Genomic DNA, 27,874 nt, shown 5'->3' with positions numbered 1-27,874 from the left:
GCAATTGAACCTTCCGTTTTGATCAAATCAAATCTAATAACAGTATGATTTTAACAATTTTTTTTCCATCGGAAGACAAAATTCCATAGCTACAGTGTCAATATGTACACCCAAAAATTCTAAACAAAATGTCCGATATACTGATTTTTTCAGGCGCTAAAGGAGCCACGAACAAATGACAAATTATTTTAAATTCAGTGAACAGGTATAAACAATCCGAAGAGTTGCTTTTCCTATAAATAGGGAATTATTCAAATAGCGCAAACAACTGAAAGAACCCAATCGCTAACAGACCACCCATTCCAGAAAAGTCGAAAATAGTTAAAAATAATGACAAGAAATAGAACAACTCATTGGGTGACACTTGTCGAAGAAATATTCACCTTGAAAAACAAAAACTAAAGAATTGAAGGCTGAGGGATGTATAGGTAATAAACAAAAAGCGGTTTTAAATCTGCTTTATCTAACAGAGCAAATTTGTCAACTTCTCGAATTTTAAGCAATGCATCATCAAAGGATGAGTAAGAAACTGAACACATATAAGGATCAATTTTATCATTCAAGGTAAAACCGTCAAGATAAGACAAATGGCGAATCAGTCTAAATGTGTTAGGTTCTTTCTTTGGAAAGACCCCAATTGGAGAAACCTGGAAATTCGGAAAAGGAGGAATAAAAAAGGGGCCGGCAATTCTTCCTTCTTTAAGCTCTTACAAAATCTTAACTCCAACTATATTTTTGTGAACCTTAACTGATGATAAATTTTCAAAAACCCACACAACCTATACCCAAAAAGGAAGGCAATTGGAAATCATATCTAAAACATTCAATTAGCATGGCTGCCTTCTTGTGATCTGGATAAAGTTGGAGCCACAGTAACTCGTTTTCCAAGTTCATCTGTGTTACCGCTTTTGAGAAAAAAGTCCTTAGATGAAGGCACAGTATTCGGAGCCAATTTTTTAAAACAACATACAGCAGGGTGTGCACCGGTACAATGAGCACATTTGTGCTTGTACTTGCAGTTGTTTGGCCACTTACACTGACCTTCATTGAGGTTAAAACATAAACCTCTGCGGTATTGTCCAACCGTAGGTATGGGTGGTTTAGAAAATTGCTTTTGTGGCAATAGCAGATTTAACCACAAGCCAATGTCTTACATGTCCAATTTTAAGGAATGGTGCACTGAAAGTTTTTGACTAAATGATTCGTCATAAAAAAAAAATCAGGAAAATTCCGGAAAATTCTTGTAAGCTTCCAGAAACGTGCTGGAAGAGTCCACTACATAGTTCCAGGCGTCGTTCATGCATGATACTAGAAAAAAAACAGAAAGCTTGCAATCAGTTGTTGAAACTACGCATCTATCATCATCAAATTTTTCCCCTTCTTTCTTATCTATCCTATTCTCTTTTGTAGAAGGAAGTAACGATAAGATATCTATATATTCTCCTCTCCATATTTTTTCTTTAATCACAGCACTGAGGTGAAACCCCAACGGCAAAAGCTCACAGGAAAGGACTTCCTTCATACAAGTTTCTGGAACAAGTCCAGAGTGTTAGTAGGTAGTGTCATATTTGAAGCAGAAGGCAATCATTTTGACATTAAAGAAGAAATAGAAACAGCCAATTCTTTTAATAAAGAGGCATCAAATGACTCACCTCCTGTCACTTGTGTAGCAGACACCAAAGGGTCCGCTTGCCTTGTGGAACCAGTTCTGCTGTATTAGCATCAGACGTTGTAGAAGTGTGAGCGGTGTTGGTAACCACAGCAACCACTTTGTTGTCAGGCAGTTCAGGGGTCTGTTTTTCAGGCAGCCAGTTTTTATCTGTACTATTAGTTAAACAAATTAAATTGTCATCAGAATATATTATTTATTTGTTGATCAACCATTCTTTTACCTTTCCCTCTGTAGGTTGATCGTCCTCTATGCCCCCCATCTCTTGTCCAGGACGGGGATTCGAACCTGCACGGCCACTTGGAAGCTCTTTCAGTGTCATAGGTTGTTCTTCACATTTCCCGGCTACTGATGCAGGAGGAATGACGTGATTACCTAGCCCATCATCGCGGGGAGTGTCCGATGACACACCGAAGGTAGGTGGATACCATTGAGAGGAAGTGGCCTCATGAGGTGAAAATCCTGGAAGTATTGGAGGATCAGTTCTTGTAGTACCAGGGAAGAATGCAGGGAGCCGGGACATATCAGAAACATTAGGAATAGCAGGGGCCGGTACTGATGAGACCAGGGGCAGTGACAGGCAATGTCGCATCCACTCCTCCCCGTCAGCCAATCCTGCCCGCTCCATCATCCGAAGTAATAAGGATTCCAACACCAGCAGCTGTAGACGTGCTTTTCTCTTTAAATGCCTGTCGACTGCATCACTGACGCATTTTTCTTTTTTTATACGGGTCAGCTCGTTTCAGGACTGTTGAACACAGCATGTGACTTTCACAACACTACTCACAGGTAAGTACAAAAACTGACAGTTTAGGTTCAACGTTTATAAAGTCTGCCACTTGTCCCATATGTAGGGGGGTGGGGACAATTTATGCCCCACCCTCCACTTCCATTCTTGCCTAGATGTAAAATGGAGGTGGGGATAGAGTAAGAGAGGGTTATTGCCTCTTCAGTTTTATTTATTTAGCCATCTGTGTCCCAATGTGGAGATTTCACTTGACTTTTTTGTCCCATACCCAAAACAGGAAGTGACAGGAAATCCCTCCACAGTGAGAGAATATCATACCTTCCAACTTTCTGAGATGGGAACAAGAAACACCTATTAGCAAAAGTATGTAGGCATAGGACACACCACTTACCATGCATCCCTTAAATTAGAATTAAACAAAAAAAAATGTTTGGTTAAACCCACAAGTACTTTTTTTTACCACTCAATGAAAAGGAAAGAGGCACAGAGGGACTTCGTTCGAAATGGGGGACAGTCCATCCAAATTAAGGACAGTTGGGAGCTATGGAATACCTTGTTGCTACCAGGTTCAACAAAACTAGTGTCCCCATTGGACGATCTGTGTAAACAAGGCAGAGCTTTGTTCTGTGAGCGGGCATATACTGGATTTTGATTCCCTGCAAAGCAGGGGAAAAAATCCAGCACATCCCTAGGAAAAACAGCACATAGTAAACACAAAAACACTGGTTAGGCACAGTGGTGGGATTCAAAAATTTTAGTAACCAGTTCCGACTTTCCCAGCAGAATGATCAGCGTGCCCCCTTTCAATGCACAGTGACCAGCGTGCCCCCTTTCAATGCACAGTGACCAGCGTGCCCCCTTTCAATGCACAGTGACCAGCGTGCCCCCTTTCAATGCACAGTGACCAGCGTGCCCCCCTTTCAATGCACAGTGACCAGCGTGTCCCCTTTCAATGCAGAGAGACCAGCGTGCCCCCTTTCAATGCACAGTGACCAGCGTGCCCCCCTTTCAATACACAGTGACCAGCATGCCTCCCTTTCAATGCACAGTGACCAGCGCTGCATGCCCCCCTTTCAATGAACAGTGACAGCGTGCCCCCCTTTCAATGCAGAGAGACCAGCGTGCCCCCTTTCAATGCACAGTGACCAGCATGCCCCCCTTTAAATGCACAGTGACCAGCGCTGCGTGCCCCCCTTTCAATGCACAGTGACCAGCGTGCCCCCCTTTCAATGCAGAGAGACCAGCGTGCCCCCCTTTCAATGCACAGTGACCAGCGTGCCCCCTTTCAATGCACAGTGACCAGCGTGCCCCCTTTCAATGCAGAGAGACTAGTGAACCCCCTTTCAATGCACAGTGACCACAGCATTGCCCCCAATCATTGCAGAGTGCCACAGCATTGCCCCCAATGATTGCAGATTGCCACAGCATTGCCCCCACTCATTGCAGAGTGCCACAGCATTGCCCCCAATCATTGCAAAGTGCCACAGCATTGCCCCCAATCATTGCAGAGTGCCCACAGCATTGCCCCCAATCATTGCAGAGTGCCCACAGCATTGCCCCCAACCAATCTTTGCAGAGTGCCACAGCATTGCTCCCAATCAATAATTGCAGAGTGCCACAGCATTGCCCCCAATTATTGCAGAGTGCCACAGCATTGCCCCCAATCATTGCAGAGTGCCACAGCATTGCCCCCAATCATTGCAGAGTGCCACAGCATTGCCCCCAATCATTGCAGAGTGCTAGCGTTCCCCCCGCGAGACCCGTGCACTTACCTCACGGACGGTCACGGCAGCTTCTCTTCAGTCCCCGGTTCCCCGCGTCTCCTCAGTCCTCCCGCCTCCTCGGCCAATGGCACAGGGTTTGCCTTTCGGCCAATCGGGAAGCAGGAGGACCCGCTCCCTGATTGGCCAGGAGGAGGATCCGTGTGACAATAGCGAATTTTCATTCGCTATTGTCACAGAATGGGCGGGCTCGGGGAGCACTGCTCTGCTCCCCGGCTGCCACATCTGCTGGTGCGCAGTCCGAATATGTAGCTTAGAGGCGCGCAGCTTAGAGGGAACAGCTGGTTCTGCGAACTTGCAGAAATTTAGTAACCGGTTCTGTGGAACCGGTGCGAACCGGCTGAATCCCTTGTTAGGCACACTTTTAATCCTTTGATTGCCCTAGATGTTTAACCCCTTCCCAGCCAGTGACATTAGTACAATGACAGTGCATATTTTTAGCACTGATCACTGTATTAGTGTCACTGTTTCCTATAAAGTGTCAAAAGTGTCAGTTAGTGTCAGATTGTCCACTGCAATATTGCAGTCCCATTATAAGTCGCTGATCGCCGCCATTACTAGTATTAAAATAAATAAATAAATAAAAATTCCAGTATATATACCATTGTTTGTAGATGCTATAACTTTTGCGCAAACCAATCAATATACTTTTATTATTTGTTTTTATTTTTTTTTTGTACCAAAGACATGTAGCAGAATACATATTCATTTAAATTTATGAAGAAATTAGATTTTTACATTTTTTTATTGCATATGTTTTATAGCAGAAAGTGCAAAATATTGTTTTTTTTTTCAAAGTTGTTGGTCTTTTTTTGTTTATAGCGCAAAAAATAATTAAAAAAACCCAGTGGTAATCAAATATCACCAAAGAAAGCTCTATTTGTGGGAAAATAAGGATATGCATTTAATTTATGTACACCGTAACATGACTGCGCAATTGTCAGTTAAAGCAACGTAATACCAAAAGGCAAAAAATGGCCTGGTCTGAAGGGGTGTAAATCTTCTGGAGGACAAATGGTTAAGCATGTTCACACATAAACATGCATTAAAATGCAAAAAAATGCTCAAAAGGTGAATGTGTATTGCCTTCCATTGATGTACGTTTTTATGCGCATTAAAATGCTGTGTACTTTGCAGGATATTTCCTGACATCACATCCTTTTCCTGTTTTTGGGTTGAGAGAAGGAATGAGGGAGAAATGAGGGGGACAGACAAATACATTTTTGTTTTGGAGAGGCATTGGCAAATGGGTTGTCTAGCATAACAGCCCTAATCATTTTGATTATAATGAGGAAGAGGAGGGGGCTTTCTATAAACTCTGCCAACCTAACTAGTCAGCTTGTAGGCAAGTGCAGTCTGTATCCTCCACTGCAGGTGGCGCTCACCCGTAGCAGCAATGTAGATGGGAAGGAAGTTGAGAGGGACTTGGTTCCTCTATGACTTCTTCAGTCCCAGGGGGGGCGCTATCCGATTGGATGTTGGTGCCCCATGTAACTTTGGCAGACATCTTTTTACTCTGGCTCCCGGGCTTGGCGTGCTTTTTGTGAGTGGTTGGTGCAGCCAGGCTGCATTTCACTCCTTGTGGCAGATGCTGTTGGCATCTTCCATTCTTCAAACTGCTGTGACCTCAAAGACCTTATAGTGCCGCTCCAAGCCCAAACTTATTTTCTAATGGCTGTTCCACCACTGTCAGAGTTGTAAGTGACTCCGGACAGGTATGTTTCCCTGTTGGGCCTGTTTGTACTTGCTAAACCTTTTGCCAAACTTGGAGGTGTGTTCACTGCCCGCTGCACCTAGGCCACAAGCTTCCCACTGCACACTCAAAAGACTTGCATTACGTTGATGTGCATTTATGTGCATTGCGCTGCCTCAAAATTCATACATGGAGCATTATAAAGAGGAGCTTCAGTCAGGTGTGTGAAAATAAAAAAACACTTTTATCCCAGATTCACACTGAGGGCGGGTTTAAAACCGTGCGAGTTTAGCTGAACTCACACAATTTAAAACCGGCATTTCAGTCCGACCTCTGGGGCAATTTGACAGACATCTGTGCAGGTTCCTGCACAGATGTCTATTGAAATTGTCCCTGAGGTCACCAAAAGTAGTGCAGAAACTACTTTTGGGAATCGGTTTGGCGTCGCACCAATTTAGACAGTGCCATTGCCGGCAATAGGCTCCAATTTGGCATGCAATTTGACATGTCAAATGGGCCCAATGTGAACGTGGGCCTAATAAAGAGACACTCACCTCTCCAGGGATCCAGTGCTGTCCTCACCTGAGCTGGTTTCTTCACCAGTCTTTTCGGGTCCCTGGTGCCGACATGTTAACTGTGGGCAGCCAGCTGTGACTCCTTGTGGCTTTACAGCCTGCTGCACACTGCGCATGTGTGACCCGCACTGCGCTTTGTGAATGGTCTGGCAGAGTTCTGGGATCTGTGATGTGTCTCAGAAGGCTGCGGGCAGAGACAGGGGATTGGAGAACAACTGCTCGGATCACATAGGCAATCTGAATAGAAATGGGAGTGGGTTTCTGTCATTAATAGGTACCCCCTCCCATAAAAATATCATCCAAATGTGACAGAGGAGGGGGAGCAGAAAAAAGAGTGGAACTTCCCCTTTTGGAAAAAGTTCAGCTTTAATGCACCACACATGACACAAACATTGTGGTGGGAACAGGACACATTGGAGACATTTTGTCCTTGCAGTGACTAGAGATGGGCTCGGGCGTGTTCGAGTTCCCACGTGCCCAATCCCGCCAGGAAGCTGACACTGCACACTGCTAATCACAGGCAGTAAGACATTTACTGATCCGCAGCTGCGCAGATTGGGGAATGTCTCACTGCCTGTGGTTAGCGGAGTGCAGTGTCGGCTTCCTGACAGGTTCAGGCACCTGGGAACTCGAACACGCCCGAGCCCATCTTTAAGAGTGACCTGTATTTTTTCCAGAGTGGTAAAACCATTGTCACAGCAGTATGTGGGAACAGAGCCTTATAAACTTTACTGGGAATTTTTTCTTGTGCCACATATAGACATTCTTCACAGCTGCTTTCTAATACAGGACATGTGAAATGTTTCCATAAACTTGCCAAATGACCAATTCTAAGTCCTACATTCCACCTAACACACCAGCGCCAGTGTTCTATCGAATAATGCCTCCCGTTGAAAAATGCATCCAACAAACCGCATGCGCGGTACGTACCGTCACTCCAGCTGACATCCCGATCAGCTGGTGTGACGATGACTTTGCGCATGCGGTTTGTCGGAGGCATTATCCAACGAGAGAGTGTGGAGGGTGTGGAATGTAAATGTTAGATTCTGCTCTCTGCGCATGCGCTCAACGGAAAACTATTCTTATTAGGCGTAATATTCTTTTTTGATATTCTTATTGGAAATTGCGGGAATATGGTCTTGAGTACAGTACATGTACAGACAGCTCTGAGGAGAACAAATAGAAGTATATCTAAACACCGGATGTTAAGGGGCACTCTGATGGGGACACTGATGTAAAGGGGCACTCTGATGGGGACACCTGATGTAAAAGAACACTCTGATTGGGACATCTGATGTAAAGGGGCACTGATGGGGACTCTGATGTAAAGGAGCACTCTGATGGGCACTCTGGTGTAAAGGAGCACTCTGATGGGGACACTGATGTAAAAGAGCACTTTGATGGGGACACCTGATGTAAAGGGGCACTCTGATGGGGACACCTGGGGACACCTATGATGGAGCGTGAGTTACACAGAGATTATGAGGAAGGGAAACAGACGCACTCTGCGTCATGCACAGTGTCATTTCACTAACACACTCTCTGTGATACAGAGTGTGAGTGAAATGGAGCCACAGTGTTATGCACTTACTGTCACAGGGATAGACAGAGTGTGACTCCACTGTCTCTATCTCTAACTGACTCTATCTCTGTCACTCTCTCTAACACTCTGTCACCCAGAAATTGAGAGAGAGACACACAGTGGGAGAGAATAAGTGACAGCATGAGAGAGAGTGTGATAGAGGGACAGTGATAGGGAGTTGGATCCTTATCTTTACGATATTGTAGCCAGGTTCCAGGGGCTAAAGCAGATTCCTTCTTAGGCCTGAGATGATCACCAAGATTCCTCATAATCCCCACAGTGGATCCTGCAAAAGAAATGTATGCGTAAGACTGCTAATCAATGCATATAAACAAAAAAACATTTAAATTGCAAGTTTAATTAAACCGACAAGAATCTCCATATTTACCTGGACTACAACTCTCAGCGAGTTCCTGACAGGATGTACAGCTGCCTGAGCCCCCAGGTCCAACCCCCATCATGCTTGTAGACATAAAGGACAAAATAATTAAATTTCATTCAAATTAAATGTCATTAGTCTGCTGGTACAGATTCATGGTCTAGATCGCAAAAATACGATTTTTTAATAAACACTTAGCAAATTTCTGACTGTCGCCTTTTTACTTGTTAAATATCACACAGGGTGTTTACATCAGTGTCCCCATCAGAGTGCCCCTTTACATCAGGTGTTCCCATCAGAGTGATCCTTTACATCAGTGTCCCTATCAGAGTGCCCCTTTAATTAGTGTCCCCATCAGAGTGCCCCTTACATCAGTGTCCCCATCAGAGTGCCCCTTTACATCAGTGTTCCCATCAGAGTGCCCCTTTAATCATTGTCCACATCAGAGTGCCCCTTTACATCAGAGTCCCCCTTACATCAGTGTCCCCATCAGAGTGCCCCTTTACATCAGAGTCCCCATCAGAGTGCCCCTTTACACCAGTGTCCCCATCAAAGTGCCCCTTTACATCAGTGTCCCCATCAGAGTGCCCCTTTACATCAGTGTCCCCATCAGAGTGTCCCTTTAATCATTGTCCACATCAGAGTGCCCCTTTACATCAGAGTCCCCCTTACATCAGTGTCCCCATCAGAGTGCCCCTTTACATCAGTGTCCCCATCAAAGTGCCCCTTTACATCAGTGTCCCCATCAGAGTGCCCCTTTAATCAGTGTCCCATTCAGAGTGCCCCCTTACATCAGTGTCCCCATCAGAGTGCCCCTTTACATCAGGTGTCCCTATCAGAGTGCCCATTTACATCAGTGTCCTCATCAGAGTGCCCATTTACATCATTGTCCCCATCAGAGTGCCCCTTTACATCAGTGTCCCCATCAGAGTGCCCCTTTAATTAGTGTCCCCATCAGAGTGCCCCTTGACATCAGAGTCCCCCTTACATCAGTGTCCCCATCATAGTGCCCCTTTACATCAGTATCCCCATCAGAGTGCCCCTTTAATCATTGTCCACATCAGAGTGCCCCTTTACATCAGAGTCCCCCTTACATCAGTGTCCCCATCAGAGTGCCCCTTTACATCAGTGTCTCCATCAGAGTGCCCCTTTACATCGGGTGTCCCCATCAGAGTGCCCCTTTAATCATTGTCCACATCAGAGTGCCCCTTTACATCAGAGTCCCCCTTACATCAGTGTCCCCATCAAAGTGCCCCTTTACATCAGTGTCTCCATCAGAGTGCCCCTTTACATCAGTGTCCCCATCAAAGTGCCCCTTTACATCAGTGTCCCCATCAGAGTGCCCATTTATATCATTATCCCCATCAGAGTGCCCATTTACATCAGTGTCCCCATCAGAGTGCCCATTTACATCAGTGTCCCCATCAGAGTGCCCCTTTACATCAGGTGTTCCCATCAGAGTGCCCCTTTACATCAGGTGTCCCCATCAGAGTGCCCCTTTACATCAGGTGTCCCCATCAGAGTGCCCCTTTACACCAGGTGCCCAGATATACTTCTATGTGTCCTCCTCAGAGCTGTCTGTACATCTACTGTATTCATGACCACAGTCCCAATTTATTGTATATTTTACAATAAGAAAAATCCGCCCAATAAAAATATTTTTTTCCGTCGCACATGCGCAGAGAGCGAGGCAGAATCAGACTTGTAGATCTACACTCCCTGCGCTCTCCGCTGTTTGCCTCTTGTCGGATAACGCCTCAGAGAAACTGCGCATTCCCAGTGTCATCGTCACGCCAGCTAATATCAGCTGGATAGACGTTACGTATTGTGCATGCGCAGTTCGTCCGAAGCATTTTTCGACGGGAGGCAATATTGGTGCACACACCCAGTGTCTATGTGCAGCTATAGAGGTTGCTGCAACGCCAGCAGGTTACCATGGCTAGGCATGTTACAAATTACGGAAACACCCCAGCTCTTACCGCCCATTTCCAATTACCGCTCTCTCTGTGATTGGCAGAGGCGCACTGACCGTGCACATGCAGGGCGGGCTAAAAGGGTTGACAAAAGCGATTGGTTGGCTATACCGTGTATGGGCAAAACAAAAAAAGGGGGTGTTATTGTCCAATGGAGGGAGAGTAGGCGTGGCCGCGTCTGTATTTCCTAGCAATGACTTCCTGCTTTGTGAGGCTGCCTCCTGACAGACTTGTATCGTGCTTCCTGTCATACAATCTTCATAGTGGGGGTTGTCAAGGTAATTGGTGTGCGCTCTGTTACATTGTGCGGGGACATGAGAGGAGAGATTATTAATCATGGTGACTGTGTTTTGCAGATGAGCCGCTGGGACCCGGCCGTGGTGGTCCCTGTGTGTGGGACGGGGGTCCTCATGTCTTCTGTGACGCTGGAGGTGTTGTATGTCCTCCTGTCCAATCAGAGCGCTGCTCAGTTCCCTCTGCTGCTCTTTACCTTCTATCTCCTCTTCAATGTGATAGGGAACATGCTGAAGTTTGTGCGGACTAATTCCACTATCGCAGGGGTCTTCCTGCAACATGACAATGTGGGCCAAGGATGGCTGTGAGTATCCTCCTTACTGTCTATATTTTCAGTAGTGATCGACCCATATCGTTTTTTTTATTGCCGATATTTTGGTCATCGCATATCGGTATCTGCCGATATTTTCGGACCTTTAAAAAAAACTTTTTTTACAGGTACTCTTGTGGAGGGATCTGGGGTCTAAAAGACCCCAAACCCCTCCTCTGCACTTAAAAGTTTGGCTGTTTTGAATGCTGTCATTTTTTTTTTTAATTTGGTGCCGAGTACCCAGAAGTGATATCATGACATCACTTCCGTTTTTTTTTTTTTTTTTTTTACATGGAGACTCGATCAGAGCCGAATGCGGCTTTGATCGGGTCTTTTCTTGGGCAGCCGTGTGGGTAGGATGCCCGGATCTCCTGGTGGGACGGGAGACCCGGCGAGCCATGGAGGGAGGGGGGGCAACGTCCCCTCCCGCTCCTTGTAATGACAACCGAGTGGCTTCTCAGCCGCATTGGTTGTCATTACAAGACAGCCAAACGTCGGCTATGGATGCCGGTACCGGAGTGATGCCTCTAGCTGTAGACCCCACTCTGGTACAAGCACTTTCTGCAATATCGGTAACCTCCAGGGCCGATTCCGATGTATCAGGGTAAGTGCAGATCGGCCCTTGATATATCGGCTTTGCCGATCTCCCTAATTTTCAGCATGCTGAATTCACTTTACACCGTCTCCTCTGCATTACTAACCTCTTCCTGATAGCCACACACTGCCATTCATTTCCTGACTAGCACCTTGATAGTGTCACTAAAGGTAAACCCCTCCCCCCCCCTTATATAGCTTGATAGTGTCACTAAAGGTAAACCCCTCCCCCCCTTATATAGCTTGATAGTGTCACTAAAGGTAAACCCCTCCCCCTTATATAGCTTGATAGTGTCACTAAAGGTAAACCCCTCCCCCCCTCATATAGCTTGATAGTGTCACTAAAGGTAAACCCCTCCCCCCCTTATATAGCTTGATAGTGTCACTAAAGGTAAACCCCTCCCCCCTTATATAGCTTTGGATGCAGTGGAGAGGATTAGAACTTCTGTCAGGTTTTTATTACTGTCTGTACACTTTGTTAGAGAGCGTCACCCTCTCTTTGTCCTGTTTACCGTTCTCCTCAAAAGTGAAATTAATGGGAAATCCCAAATTTTCAGTTGTCTCCAGAGCAGGAATAGAGGGGGAATCCACTAGTTCTCACTTCCTGTTTTGGCTCTGGGACAGGAATCGAAGGGAAATCTCTCCTATGGGACACAGATTGCTAAAGGAAAACAAAAATTGATGGGTTATAACCCTGCTTAAAGAGGAAGTAAACGCAAAGGCATAATGAGCTAGTATGCATCGCATACTAGCTCATTCTGAAATACTTGCCTTAAAACGAAGCCCCCGCAGTGCCGCCTGCTCAGCGACAGGGCGGCCGACATATCCGGCTGTCCTGCTTCCTTGTTCACGTCCTCCGGCCATCTGATTGGCCGGAGGCGCGATTACATCACTCCCGCGCATGTGCGTGGGAGCCGCCGTTCACGGCACAGGACTCAGAAGGAACGGCACGGATGGCCGTTTCCTTCAGAGCGATTGCGTTGATGACGTCATCGGCCGCATGCACTGTAAATATCTCCTAAACTGTGCATGTTTAGGTTATATTTATAGCACCTATAGGTAAGCCCTAATATAAGCTTACCTATAGGCAAAAGACTTTAAAGTGGGTTTGCAACCACTTTACTATGTCTTGCCATACAAATGACGGCCACAATGCAGGTTCTCTAGTTCTGGGAGGGTGTCCATGGATGTCCTTCTAGAACACACCTGCCGCCCGTCCCCTTGGGGCATGCTCTGTGACCGCTGTGTCCTTTGGACACAGATTGAGGTAAAGGGCCAATCACAGTGCCCCTTCACCACGTAATCAGCTGTGCCCAGTCACTGCTGATCACATGTAAACAGACTTGCTGTTTATTGGCATTCCTTTCCTCATGCGCTGTCACTGTGTGAGGAAAGGAGAGCTGATAACCGGCAAGGCTGGCAGATCACATTTACACTGATAATCAAGGCACTGGTCATCTGTGTCCTGATTATTGGCACAGCCTCACCACTGCCCATCAGTGCAGCTGCATCAGTGAAGAAGAAAAATTACTTATTTGCAAAATTTTATTACAGAAACTAAGCAACAACATTTTATTTTTAATTTTTGGTCTTTTTTTCGTTTTGTTTAAACATAGTGGTGATTTAATACCGCCAAAGAAGGCTCTATCTGTCTCACAAAAAAAAAATAACCTTTTAATTTGGGTACCGTGTGGCATGACTGTGCAAATGTCATTCAAAGTGCGACAGCGCTGACAGCTAATTGGCCTGGGCAGGAAGGGGGTGAAAGTGGCCAGTATTGAAGTGGTTAAGGTGGTCCTAAATGAATCGAGATTCAGATGGTTCAGTAGGGACCAGCCGAATTTTAAGCCATGTATGGATAGGCTGGTTGTACAGCAGTCAATCTAGCAATTGTCTTCTGTGCAACCAGCCTGTTGGGCTTTTCCCAAAGGATGAGTTCCACTGGCTATAGATAACACTGATTAGTGTGTTCTGACAGCGGGAAAGTGATTCCCCCATCCATATCAAATGTGTCGATAGGGGAATCGTGTGGGTTTTTTTTTTTTTTTTTTTTTTTACAGCTCTGTTTGAACAAAGAAAAAAAAAAGACTATGTATGGCCAGCCTTGCTCTATCCAAAATATAGTTTAAAAAAATAGTTTTGCCTGAAGTTCTACTTTAACCACTTGCCGACTGCCCTATATGCCTACAGGGCATCAGCTGTGTGCAGGATCATGTATATCTTGATCCACCACTTCCTGGTAGGAGGCGTGAATGTGTGCTGTCGTCATCTCGCTCCCGCTGATCATCAGGCAGAGAGACAGAACTGCGATCTGCCTATGTAAAGAAGGCAAATCACGGTTCTGACAGGGGGGAGGGATGGAATTTGTGTTCCTGCAAAACAGAGAATAAATTCTATCTCTTCTCCTAGTAAAGGCACATCACACAGTGTAGTAAAACGCTGGCTAGGCACACAGTTAACCCTTTGATTGCCCCCAATGTCCTTCAGCACCTGCCGATCGTTAGTATAACACAGAGAACTGAGATATGTCTATGTAAACAAGGCATATCTCAGTTCTGACTGGGGAAAGGAACCGATTCTGTGTCTTTGCAAAGCAGGGATTAAAATCGGTCTCTTTGCTTAGTAAAAGCAGAACACTTTGCACACAGTAAACCCTTTGACCGCCCTAGATGTTGACTCCTTACCAGCCCGTGTCATTGGTACAATGACAGTGCATATTTTTAGCATTGATCACTGTATTGGTGTCACTGGTTCCGAAAAAAGTCAGTGTCAGAATGTCCGCCCCAATATCGCAGTCCCACTTCAAGTCACTGATCTCTGCCATTACTAATAAAAATAAATCAATAAATCCCAAAGTTTCTAGACACTTTATCTTTTGCAAAAACCAATCAATATACCCTTATTGGGATTTTTTTTTTTAACCCAAAATATGTAGCAGAATACGTAAAGGCCTAAATATTTTTTTTTATTGGATGTGTTTTTTTTAAGCATAAAAAAAAAAAATAATATATGTAAATTTTTTTTTTTTTTCCAATATGGTCAGTGTATTTTTGTTTATAGCGCAAAAAAAATAAATAAACCCAGAGGTGATCAAATACCGCCAAAAGAAAGCTCTATTTGTGGGGGAAAAAGGACACCTTTTTTTTTTTTTTTTTGGTACAGTGTCGCACGACAACGCAATTGCCAGTTAAAGTAATGCAGTGCTGTGTTACAAAAAATGGCCTTGTCAGGCCAGGGGGGGTAAACCTTCCAGAGGTCAGGTGGTTAAGATGTACTGCATGTATAGCCAAAACCTCCCAGTTTTGAATTGAGTAGGGAAGAGTTAAAACTGCTATTTTTTTTTTTTTCTATCGTTGTAGTTAAAGTTTTCCCTCACTTCCTATCCCGAAGACACACAAGAATTTAAAGGAAATTTCCTGACCTCAGGATTAGTCACAGCACAAGCCAATCAGCATGTGTCAGCCAATCGATGACCACCGGCACCCGCTGAATGGCAAGGAAGAATACAGGACAGAGCTCTGTCCTGTCAGCAGGGATGTGCCAGTCTTTGTTTCCCTGAAAGGCAGGCAATAAAAACCAGCACATCCCCTAGTAAAAGCAACACACACACACACACACACACGTTAGGGACACATTTAACCCTTTGATCGCCCTTCCCAGTCAGTGTCATTAGTACAGTGACAGTGTATATTTTTAGCACTGATGACTATATTCGTGTCACTGGTTCCTACAAAGTGTTAAAAGTGTCAGTGTCTGATTGCCTGCCATACTATCACAGACCTCCTATAAGTCACTGATTGCCACCATTACAAGTATAAAACAATAAAAATTCCAGTATCTATACCATAGTGTGTAGACGCTCGAACATTCGGGCAAACTAATCAATATACGCTTATTGGGATTTGCTCTGCCAAAAAATATGTAGCAGAATACATATTGGCCTAAATTTATGAAGATTTTTTTTTTTATATATTACTGGATGTGTTTTATAGCAGAAAGTAAAAAAAAAAAAAAAAATATTGTGGTGTGTTTTTGTTTATAGTGTACAGGATGCCAAGGTTGGGTCCTGGACAGTCGCTATATATCTCCTGTGTTTTGGGTTGTGGTCTCTTTAAGGGAAGTTGGGAAATGTTCAGGGGGTCACCCAAGACGGGTGAGAAATTCCTGGAAATAGCTAAAATCAGGAGGACTGAATCGCAGTTCTCTCTGGGTTGAATAGAGAGATATTTGGGACCTGGAATTTGGGGGGCTCTGTAGTGATATTCGGGTGGGAAAGAGCCCCCACCCCTGACCATAAGGGATTCCAGCACACACAGGGTTAAGACCCACGAGAAGCAGTCCTTAAGAGACAGGAAGCAGCAATAGGCGAGTGTGGGGGAGGAGTAGTTTGGTGGTTGCACCTGTCTGAAGGAGCTGCAAGTTTGCTGGAAGCTGCTGAGAGGTCTATTAAGGACTGTTACAAACCTTGGGGTGAAGACCCATCCACAAAACCGTATGTGCCTTTTTTCTTGCTTTATTCCTTTGTGCTGAAGAAAAGCGGACTTTATTTTGTGTTTGATTTATGCACTGCTGGAAGCCTGTTTAAGTTTGCTGAAATAAAGCCTTTTTGTTTATGTTTTGAACGGTTGTGCACTCAATCCGGTGGAGCTAGAACCCCCAAACTTTACAACTGGTGTCTCGGATGCGGGCAGAGTGCATTTTGCAGCCGCAAAAGCAGTTTAAAACCAAAAACTGACATTTAAAGAGACAGTATACCTATGGCATGTCTTGGGTGAAAACAGCTCAGACACTGCAAACAGCAGGCATGGAGGAGGTTATTAAAGCACTGGTGCAAGCCACTGTGACCCAGCAGCAAGCCTCAGTAGAGGCAAACCGTCGCCATGAGGAAGCAATGGCTCAGCAGCAGCAAGCCCTGGCACAGGCTGTAAAGGCACAACAGGAAAGCACACGGTTGCTAGCTGCTCAGTTTACTGCCCAGCAGGAGTCCACTCAAGCACAGGTGGCTGCCTTGCAGGAGGCAGTACAGCGTTTGGCTCAGGGAAGAGAGCAAGCAGTCATTGCCGATGGCAACCCAGTATCTGTGAGAGCCAGCCATTACTTGCAAAAACTGACCCCCAGTGATGATGTGGAGGCTTTTCTCACAACTTTTGAGAGGATAGCGGAGAGAGAGGGGTGGCCCCGTGACCAATGGGCTGGCATTATCTCCCCTTTCCTTACTGGTGACCCGCAAAAAGCCTACTTTGACCTTCCAACTGAGCACATTAGCGACTATGAGCGTCTGAAGGCAGAGATCTTGGCCCGCCTGGGGGTGACCACAGCTGTCCGGGCTCAGAGGGTGCACCGCTGGAGGTACAAACCTAATCGGCCACCCAGGTCCCAGATGCACGAACTGGTACAGCTGGTGAAAAAATGGCTGCAACCAGAGAAGCTGACAGGCCCGCAAATGGTGGAACGGGTAGTGATGGACTGGTACCTGCGGTCCCTACCAGATGACCTACAGAGCTGGGTAAGCCATGGCGACCCTACAACCGCTGACCAGCTGGTAGAGTTGGTCGAAAGATACACTGTGGTGGAAGACCTGCTCGGGCCTGCCAAGCATCGGGAACCCACACATAGGGCAACCAGGCCAGCCACAGCACCTAGGAGAGAAGCTCTGCCAGACGTTGTCACCCACAAACCGGTATCTTCTTCAGCAGAACCACGGAGGTTGGTTCCTGTCCCAAGGATGGGAGACATACAGTGCTGGCGATGTCGGTCCTGGGGGCATACCCGGGCACAATGCCCACTTCAGGAGGAGCCTATGGAGTGCGGGACTGTTCGGAGAAGCTCTTTTTATGTGCAAAGAGCATGTGCCACCCATCTTGATATAGCGGCAGGACAGTTTGAATGTGAACTATGGGTGAACCACCTTCCTGCCAAGGCTCTGCTGGACTCTGGTAGCATGGTAACGCTGGTACATACTGGGCCGAGTCTTCCGATCACCCTGGTAAGTAAGACTCTACGGGTAGTATGTATCCATGGGGACACCAGAGAGTACCCCCTGGTGCCAGTGACAGTTGCCTATGGTGGTACCTCCGTGACACAAGAAGTCGGGGTGGTAAGAAATTTGATACATGATGTCATAGTGGGGCGGGACTGCCCACTGTTTTTTGAACTATGGAACCAGGTACAGTGTGAACAGCCTGGACAACCAAGGGGACTGGGGACCCTCGGCCTCGAAGGAAGAGAGTCTGAGGGGTCCGGGCCTGAAATCCCCACAACACAACCCCCTGATGGGGAGGTACCTGTCACTAACAATGACATTGCAGAAAATGTTAAAGTGGACGATATTGTTTCTGTTTCAGGTCGCAAGACCGAGCTGACCTCTGAGGGGGGGGGGGGGAAGTCTCCCCGTTACAGGTTATGCTGGGAGAGGATGATGAGGAACTCTCCCCACCACAGTCCCAGGTTGAGGAGAGTGAAGGGGAAACCTCCTCAAGGCCAGTGCATCCAGACCTGGACGTATCCAGGGGTGCGTTTGGCACCGCTCAATTGCAGGATCTTACCTTGGTCAATGCTAGAGAGCAGGTTTCTGTTATTGATGGGATCCCACAAATACCAGGTGCAGACCAGAGGTTTCCTCATTTTGCATTGAAAGATAACTTGGTTTATCGAGTGGCTGAAAGCCGAGGGGAAACTGTTGAGCAGTTGCTGGTTCCCCAGCCTTATAGGCGGATGCTTCTCGATCTAGCCCACAATGATGCACTGGGAGGACACCTGGGGGCAGAAAAAACAGAGGCCAGGGTAACTGACCGGTTTTACTGGCCAGGGGTAAAGACCGAGGTTAAAAGGTATTGTGCGTCCTGTCCGACTTGCCAGTTAACTGCCCCGGTGTCCCATTACAGAAACCCCCTGGTACCCTTGCCAATTATCGAGGTACCATTTGAACGAATTGCAATGGATCTCGTAGGACCCCTGGTGAAGTCAGCAAGGGGGTACCAATATATACTAGTCATCCTAGACTATGCCACTAGATATCCAGAAGCAGTCCCTTTAAGGAAAACTTCCTCTAAGGCCATTGCCAGGGAACTATTTCAAATGTTTTCCCGAACGGGGTTCCCCAAAGAAATATTGACGGACCAGGGCACCCCTTTTATGTCCAAAGTGATGGCGGACTTGTGCAAACTGTTCCAGATTAAGCAGTTGCGGACGTCCGTCTATCACCCGCAGACTGATGGCCTAGTCGAGAGGTTCAATAAAACTTTAAAATGCATGTTAAAAAGAGTGGTCCAGAAAGATGGGAAGGATTGGGATATGTTACTCCCTGCCCTGTTGTTTGCCATCCGGGAGGTTCCACAAGCATCAACGGGTTTCTCACCGTTTGAGTTAGTGTATGGGCGAAGGCCCCGGGGGTTGCTAGATCTAGTAAAGGAGACATGGGAAAGTGAGTCTTCCCCATACAAAACTGTGGTAGAGCATATCTCCCAAATGCGAGAGAGAGTGGCTAAGGTAATGCCGTTGGTGAGGGAGCATCTGCAGAAGGCTCAAGATGCCCAAAGAAGGGTGTACAACCGGTCGGCTAAAATCAGACAATTTCAAATAGGAGACCGGGTGGCCGTCCTAATACCAACGGTGGAGAGCAAGTTCTTGGCCAAGTGGCAAGGTCCGTTTGAGATAGTGGAAAAAATGGGGGAAGTGAACTACAAGGTACACCAGCCTGGGAGAAGAAAGCCATACCAGATCTACCACATAAATTTGTTGAAACCCTGGAGAGACAGAGAACAGGTGTCTGCAGTGATAGGTGTCCAGTCAGGGGACCCTGCAGGGATTGATCTGGTGCAGGTTGCTGCTACCCTGTCTAGGCCCCAAACCCAACAGGCAAAAGAATTTCTGCAAAGAAATAGGGACATGTTTTCAGGGTTACCTGGTCTCACCAATGTCATCGAGCATGACATTGTAACCGAGCCCAATGAGAAAATCCGGTTAAAGCCGTATCGTATCCCAGAAGCTCATAGGGTGGCAGTGTCTGAGGAGGTAAAAAGAATGCTTGAGCTTGATGTCATTGAAGAGTCGCAGAGCGAGTGGTCGAGTCCAATTGTGTTGGTGCCTAAACCCAACGGCACTCTTCGCTTCTGCAATGACTTCAGAAAGCTTAATGAAATCTCCAAGTTCGATGCATATCCTATGCCCCGGATAGACGAGTTAATTGAGAGGTTGGGTCCAGCCAGGTATATCACCACGCTTGACCTCACAAAAGGGTACTGGCAGATTCCCCTAACCAAGGAGGCCAGGGAGAAAACAGCCTTCTCCACCCCGGAAGGCCACTTCCAGTACAAAAGGATGCCATTTGGTCTGCACTCTGCCCCTGCCACATTCCAACGGGCCATGGATAAAACTTTACGTCCACATCAAAGATATGCTTCCGTCTACCTGGATGACATAGTCGTCTTCAGCACTGATTGGGAGTCCCATCTTCCCCGGGTTCAGGCAGTCGTAGACTCCTTGAGAAGAGCAGGGTTCACCATCAATCCAGAGAAATGTGCAATTGGGATGGAGGAAGCCAAGTACCTAGGGTACATTGTGGGTAGAGGGCTGGTTAAACCCCAAATGAATAAGGTAGAAGCCATACAGGGCTGGCCCCGTCCCCTAACCAAAAAGCAGGTCAGAGCATTTTTGGGCATAGTTGGCTACTACCGGAGGTTTGTCCCCAACTTTGCCACCATTGCTGCACCATTGACTGACTTGACCAAAGGTAGAAAGTCAGTGATGATAAAGTGGAGCGCGAATGCCGAAGAAGCTTTTCAGAAGCTTAAGGCGGCATTATGCCAACATCCGGTGCTCGTAGCTCCCGATTTCTCCAAGGATTTTGTAGTGCAGACAGATGCTTCAAGTGAAGGATTAGGAGCGGTCCTCTCTCAAGTGGTCAATGGGGAAGAACACCCCGTGGTTTTTCTGAGTAGGAAGCTAACGACAGCAGAGAGAAACTACGCTGTGGTGGAGCGGGAGTGTCTTGCCATCAAGTGGGCTTTGGACTCCCTACGGTATTTTCTCCTAGGTAGGAGGTTTCGCCTGGTGTCAGACCATGCCCCATTGACCTGGATGAGACAGAACAAGTACACCAATGCCAGGGTGACAAGGTGGTTCCTTTCTCTCCAGGAGTTTAATTTTGTGGTAGAACACAGACCCGGGAGACAGCATCAGAATGCCGATGCCCTCTCCCGAGTCCACTGTATGCTGTCGAGTGGTGCCTCCAACACCTGCGCGTTGAGGCAGAGGGGGGGGATATGTACAGGATGCCAAGGTTGGGTCCTGGACAGTCGCTATATATCTCCTGTGTTTGGGTTGTGGTCTCTTTAAGGGAAGTTGGGAAATGTTCAGGGGGTCACCCAAGACGGGTGAGAAATTCCTGGAAATAGCTAAAATCAGGAGGACTGAATCGCAGTTCTCTCTGGGTTGAATAGAGAGATATTTGGGACCCGGAATTTGGGGGGCTCTGTAGTGATATTCGGGTGGGAAAGAGCCCCCACCCCTGACCATAAGGGATTCCAGCACACACAGGGTTAAGACCCACGAGAAGCAGTCCTTAAGAGACAGGAAGCAGCAATAGGTGAGTGTGGGGGAGGAGTAGTTTGGTCGTTGCACCTGTCTGAAGGAGCTGCAAGTTTGCTGGAAGCTGCTGAGAGGTCTATTAAGGACTGTTACAAACCTTGGGGTGAAGACCCATCCACAAAACCGTATGTGCCTTTTTTCTTGCTTTATTCCTTTGTGCTGAAGAAAAGCGGACTTTATTTTGTGTTTGATTTATGCACTGGTGGAAGCCTGTTTAAGTTTGCTGAAATAAAGCCTTTTTGTTTATGTTTTGAACGGTTGTGCACTCAATCCGGTGGAGCTAGAACCCCCAAACTTTACAATAGCACAAAAAAATATAAAACCCACTGATCAAACACCACCAAAAAGAAAGGGCTATTTGTGTGAAAAAATGATATCCATTTAATTTATGTACAGCGTTGCATGACTGCACAATTGTCAGTTAAAGTAACACAGTGCCAAAAAGCAAAAAATGGCCAGGACAGGAAGAGGGGTAAATCTTCTGGAGCTGAAGTGGTAAGGCTTCATGCACACAATCGTACATCATGCAACGTCTGCGTACTGATATTCCTTGGACCTGCTACCTTTGCGTACAGCTGTCTATTAAGATGTATTAGAAGTGGAAGTTGTAGGTGAAGTATGAAGCAGATGCACATTTCCTGCATTTGGAGCACGCTCCAGTGCTTTATGCAACCCCTGGTGCACAACTACATACAGCCACCTGTTTTAATGCATCTCAATGAACAGCTATAGGCAATGGTTGCGGGACAGGACTGTCAGTAACAGGCTCTACATGTTTTACAGCCCCTGTAGTATAGGGCTGTGTACATAAAGCCTAAAGAGAGTTAATTCATGGTAAAAAAAAACTCTATGCACTATATCACTATGTGCAATCGCATCAGCCTAAGCTAATTGATTTTAAAACTATGCCTTCTTCTGCTTTCGTACCTGTAGATCATTTTCCAAAAAACAGAGGGCTGGTAGTGAAGAAGGGAAGACTGTCCCTTTCCTGAGGGCTGCACTCTCTCTTCTATCCACTTGGATTAGCTCAGCAGCTGAAACAGAGAAGCGCACTATGTGACTTTGAAAGAGAGATTTGTATAGCGTCAGTGTGAAGGTCACTATTTCTGATCTCTCCTTCTGAAAATGCTAGTGCCCTGGATGTTGAGTTCATCCAGCGGTTGCAGTACATTCTAAGTCAATATTTGGCAAGTATGAAATTTGGCTTTCTTATTTTCCTACTCTTCATGCTTATGTTAGGTCTCAAAGTACTGAGGCCAGAGAGAGCCAGACAACTGGCCTTTTCTAAAGAAGGTCCGCAATGGAAACCCCAAATTTCTTTTAGTGTAGGTTTCCAGTAATCGAACCAATTGCAAAAGAAGACCAGTCAAAGACAAGCTCTTTATTAAAGCGGTAGTATCCCGCTTTTTGACACTTTTACCTACAGGTAAGCCTATAATAAGGCTTACCTGTAGGTACAATTAATATCTCCTAAACCAGCACAGTTTAGGAGATATTTGCAGTGCATGCAGCCGCTCACACGAGCGGCGCATGCGCTCTGAAGGTCCGGGGGGACCTTCAGTTTTCCTTGCCGGGAGCTTGCCGGAAAATGCGGGAGTGACGTCATCGCGGCTCTGGCCAATCACAGCGCCGGAGCCGCCGAACCCGGAAGAGATGCCCAGGGATCATGGCATTGCCCGCAGCGATGTCCGGGGGTCTGTGTCTGGGCTTCGTTCTAAGGTAAGTAATACATAATGAGCTAGTATGCGATGCATACTAGCTCATTATGCCTTTTTGTCTTGCAGGGTTTTTTCTTTTTTTTTTTTTTTTTTTTTTTTTTTTTTCGGGTTTACAACCGCTTTAAACTGTTGTTTATACATATAACACAGTAATGTTTCTGACTTTTTCTTTTTTTTTTTCTTCATATTTTAGATACTGCTATACCTGCCAGACGCACATTCCACCGAGATGTCATCACTGCTATACCTGCAATGTGTGCGTTCTTCGGCGTGATCACCATTGTACATTACTTGGAAAGTGTGTTGGCTTTTCCAGCTACAGATATTTCCTCTGTACTCTGTTCCATGGGTGGTTGGCACTACTTCTTGCCACTATACTTAACGCAGATATATTTATAGGCCTTCTTCATGAGGGATTCACCCTTCACAGCTTCTTTCTCCTTCTAATGCCTTGGATGATGTTGATTTTAGGTAAATATGACCTTTTCTTTATTTATTTTTTAAATTATTTTATTCATATATTGTTTAGTCATTTTTCTTTATTTATAATTGACTAAAGAGTAAACATTTTGGCTGAAACCCATAGGCCTCACATGGATGGCCAGGGAGGGTGGTAAAAACAGGCAGTTGAGCTGCAGTTTACCTCCTACCTACAAGTTTACATACAGCTTATATTCCAAGTTGCAATCGACGGGCAGTATAGTCACCACATACAACTCTCTCTAGAATGGGGCCACACTGCAACTGCAAGCCAAACACTTGGCTCATGGTCACTGCACATTATTTACATAGAAAATCCCTGTTCAGCTATCAAGAAAAAAAAAAAGGGGGGGGGGGCACTAAGGAGAAGGCAACTAATATACTAAATGCCTTGACAGTAGCTGCTCTACTGCCCTCTGAAAAGTGATCCATTGCAGATTGTATTTCTGAGGCTGCCATAGGTGTCAACAAGCCCTACGTAATGATAATAAAAGCACAAAGGGTGTTTTTTTTTTTTTTTTTTTTTTTTCTTTCTGTTCAAACTTGTTCACAACTTTCAGTGAGCTTTCAATCAATTTTGGAGGCAAAGAGCCTTCTCTTAACATACATTTCAGTGTCTTCTTGCCGTGTGGGGCAGATTGTGGACAGTTAATGTTTGTATTTTTCCTGTTGTAGGTTCCCAGGTAGTGAGCCTAGGAACCCACCTCTGGGGCATCCTGGAGGTTCTGTATAGAAAACAGGGATGTGTCCAGAATAGATCTGGAGATGCTTAATAGTGGTAATGAAGTTCCTTCTCTTTACTTCTACCTACAGGTAAGCTTGCAGTCAGGCTTACCGGTAGATGCAATGAATATCTCCTAAAGGTGCACGATTTAGGTGATCTTAACATCGGCAATAGCCGATGAGGTCACTCACGCAATGACGTTCTGCATTCAGGGCACACAGTATGCCGCACTGGCCGTTCAAACAGCTGGAGCCCGCTTACCCAGAAGGAAGACCGGGTGAAGATGGAAGTGACGGGAGATTTGTGACAGCGCTGCGCTGCAAGTGACGGGAGAATTGTGACAGCGCTGCGCTGGAGGGCTTTATGTACAGTAATTGTGTCATAATGTGCTAGTATGCAGTGCATATTAGCACATTGGGTCCCCTGCAGGCCTAAGCCATAATTTTTTATTTTCTTTTTTTCACTTTTTGGGTGTTTTACTAGTTCTTTGCTTTTTTTTTTTTTTTTTTTTTTTTTTTTTTTAAATTTTTGTTCCTGTGAGAACTACAATCAAGTGCTGGACTGGACGACTGGATATTCTAGATCCTTAAGGTCTCCCCAGTCTGGCCAGTGAGTGCACGCAGGCCTCAGCTCTGCGCTAGGTCGGCCGTGACATAGCCCGACTGGCCGAGGGCTGGCCTGTGAGTTAATCATCTTGCGAGGGGGCATACGTCCTGGCCTGAGTCGCAGCATGCCTCTTGTCCCACAGCACTCCTATTCTGATGGTGCAGTGGTCTGCCTGGAGCAGTGCCCACCCAGTTTCATGGTGTGCCCACCCAGTTTCATGGTCTGTTAACCACTTAAGCCCCAACCCTATTTCGGACACTTTTTGTTTACAAGTTAAAACCAGTATTTTTTCCTAGAAAACTACTTAGAACCCCGAAACATTATATATATTTTTTTAGCAAAGACTCTGAAGAATAAAATGTCGGTCATTTCAATATTTTTTGAATAATAATAAGAGTCCCATCAGAGTCCCTAAGCTGAACCACAACCGGAGGTTTAGTATCCAGATGGTCTAGATATGCCAAAAGTCTACCTGCCCGCTCTCCCTGTTCAAAAACCCTTTGTTTACTAAAAAACAACTTCTGTTTAGCTTTCTCATATAACATCTGGTCTACTAATCTTGTCTGAGTTTTCAATGCAGAAACATTACTTTCCATCTTTATTAAAATATTGCTCCAAAAAATATAAGGATTCCACGCAATCACAATAAAAGATATTTAAAAAAGCTGGTGCCTTTAATTGTGCTCCCGTATAGACTCAATAACTTTTATTGTGATTGCGTGAAATCCTTATATTTTTTTTGGAGCAATATTTTAATAAAGATGGAAAGTTTTAAACCTACGGCACTATGAGGAGCCTTCTTCCTTTCTATTCCCACGAGTGCAAATAGGTGAAAACCGCAGACATCCATCCATCCATCCCTAGGAGATCTGAGCTGCCAGTGTGAGAATACACTAAAGCCTTAATTGATCCTTTGCTGGCGTATGCTAGCTAGGATCAATAGCATCTGGTAAGTGTGCCATCTTACCATAACTTGTTGGCGGTGAAGCGGAGAGTCACACCATCATTACTGTTTATGTGCATGCACTACTACCTGACCCAATTGAACCAACTTTTATAAAGGACTCCCTTTTTTCCTTGCACCTTTGTTTGCAAAGTATATATTTGCACATTATTTTTAGCACTATTAATAACGAACTCCAATTAAATAATCACTTATGTATTAGTATGTAAGCACATTCTTTTTGCTGTTTCACATTGCACTTTATGGCATTTTTGCACATGTGGTTGTGTTTGTAATCATTCCTATGTTATTGATGCTAACCATTGGCAAACATCGCACTTTTGCAATCTAAAAAACATTAACTGACTGTGTGCAGTCAGTAACACTTTAAGCACTTTAGGTTATAAGGTAGCAATACCAATAGCACTATATATTGTTTTTTTTTTTTTTATTTGCATTCAAAACAATTTTTTACAGACACTTATTATTAGTAGGGAGTCAATGCCCTTTAGTACAGGGTTTAGCGCAGTTTTTACATATCTTCCAATTTTATATTTACCTTTTTTTGAGGTACTTTTTGAAACTAGCTGCTCACCCTCCCATTGCAATTAAGTACAAACTCCAGTGGCGCGAGTGGTGCACTAATATCACAAAATCAAGTGGGGCTGAGCTCTGCTAAAGAATTTTACAGGAAGTTTTTTCTTTTTTTTTTTTTTTTTTTTTTGGGTGGATGAGGTCACATGTCAATCCATAAAAAATACAACGTTTCCTGTGAATGGCTGAGCATTGCTGGCTGATGTCATATACCGTTTATACAGCACCGCCAGGGAACGCATTTCTTAGTAATAGAAACAGGTTTTTTTTTTGCCAACTTGGCAACTGATTGATTTTAAATTGAAATGAAAGCTGGAGTTGGGCTTTAGGAGCAGTCCTACATAGTGAGCTCTGTTTTGTTGCTGCTAAAGTTGAGAAACCATGCAAGCTTTAGGCATACTCTGTACTCTTCCTCACTCCTTGCAAAGGACATGCTAACATTTAACCTCCTTTTCTTTTTATTCCTTATATTGTGAGCTTATTGTGTAGGACAGCCATTGCTGACCACTCCTTTTGGAATTTTTAGTTTCTTGGCTGTCATATTGATGATGGTTTTTAAGCAAATCAGGGATGGAATATCTTTAATTGGATTGGAGAACTGAAGTAATAATCAGTGACCGTGTTCTATCTTTTGTGGCCATTGCAGTTAAATGCTTCTTGTGATGTCTGTGTTACTACATTGCCTCAAGACTTATAGATTTGCTTTTCATGTGTCTCAAAACTATTTGTCCTAATATCATACTGGTGTTTATGCAGTTGTATTTTCAAATGGCTCTTCTCTTCTGCAGGTCAAGTCAAAGCGTCCACCTTTATATTTGCCTTTGTGGCTGACACTTGTATTGTGGGATTCCTATTCTGCTTTGCATTCCTTATTTTTCATCTCATTCTTCTAAGCCGTGGAGCTACTACGAAAGAGTGGTTTGGTGGTCATGCAACAGAATATGACAATGGCTGGAAGAAAAATTTTAAGAACTTCCTGGGCGAGAGATGGTACCTAGTTTGGTTTTCACCTTGGATACAATCAAGATTGCCTGGAGATGGTATCAATTTTGAACTTGGAAATCTCTCTACTACTGTACCATCCATGAAGTCTACCCAGTAGTTTGTGTGTAACCCCAGCTCTGCCATTGTTGGGTATGTGATTAATTCAAGTCTTCTAACTTTAAAACTTAGTTTCCCACGGGCAATGTAAATATTTTTTTATTAAATAAAAAGAACCACTTCTTGAAGTGCTTTGTAGGAATTATTAAAAGCAACGTTTTACCTTTTTTAGTAAAAAAAAAATAATTAATGCACATGATTTTGCAGGTAAAAAAAATGTGCACCTATGCATTCATTTTATTATTATTAAAGCGGAGTTCCACCCCCAAAATTAACTTTTTTCCCCGTCCGCTTGCTCTAAATTACCTGAAAAACAATTGGATAATTACTTTTTTTTTTTTTTTTTTTTTTTTTTTTTTTTTTTTTTTTTGAGATTCACTTACCTTGCTTTTAAAGAAAATATACTTACCTTCCTTCCTCTTCCTCCCTCTGCGGACACGACCGCCGACGTCACTTCCTCCTTGCATTGACTCCTGGGAGATGAGCGTCATCGATCCCAGGAATCAATGCGCCTGCACTGGG

General features: G+C 45.1%; 1 protein-coding gene across 1 annotated transcript; it reads left to right on the top strand.

Moving 5' to 3' along the window:
• The first annotated feature begins 10,546 nt into the window (after nt 1–10,546).
• ZDHHC24 (zDHHC palmitoyltransferase 24) lies at nt 10,547–27,416 on the top strand. The gene is made up of 4 exons (XM_082270177.1): nt 10,547–10,678; nt 10,757–10,998; nt 23,098–23,375; nt 27,040–27,416. Exons 2-4 carry the CDS (start codon nt 10,757–10,759, stop codon nt 27,351–27,353), a joined length of 834 nt encoding a protein of 277 aa, XP_082126303.1. The 5' UTR covers nt 10,547–10,678; the 3' UTR covers nt 27,354–27,416.
• The last annotated feature ends 458 nt before the right edge of the window (nt 27,417–27,874 follow it).

This window comes from Pelophylax lessonae, assembly GCF_965119305.1.
Source record: "Pelophylax lessonae genome assembly, chromosome: 10".
NCBI lineage: Eukaryota > Metazoa > Chordata > Amphibia > Anura > Ranidae > Pelophylax > Pelophylax lessonae.
This window is presented reverse-complemented; position numbering and strand designations above follow the sequence as displayed.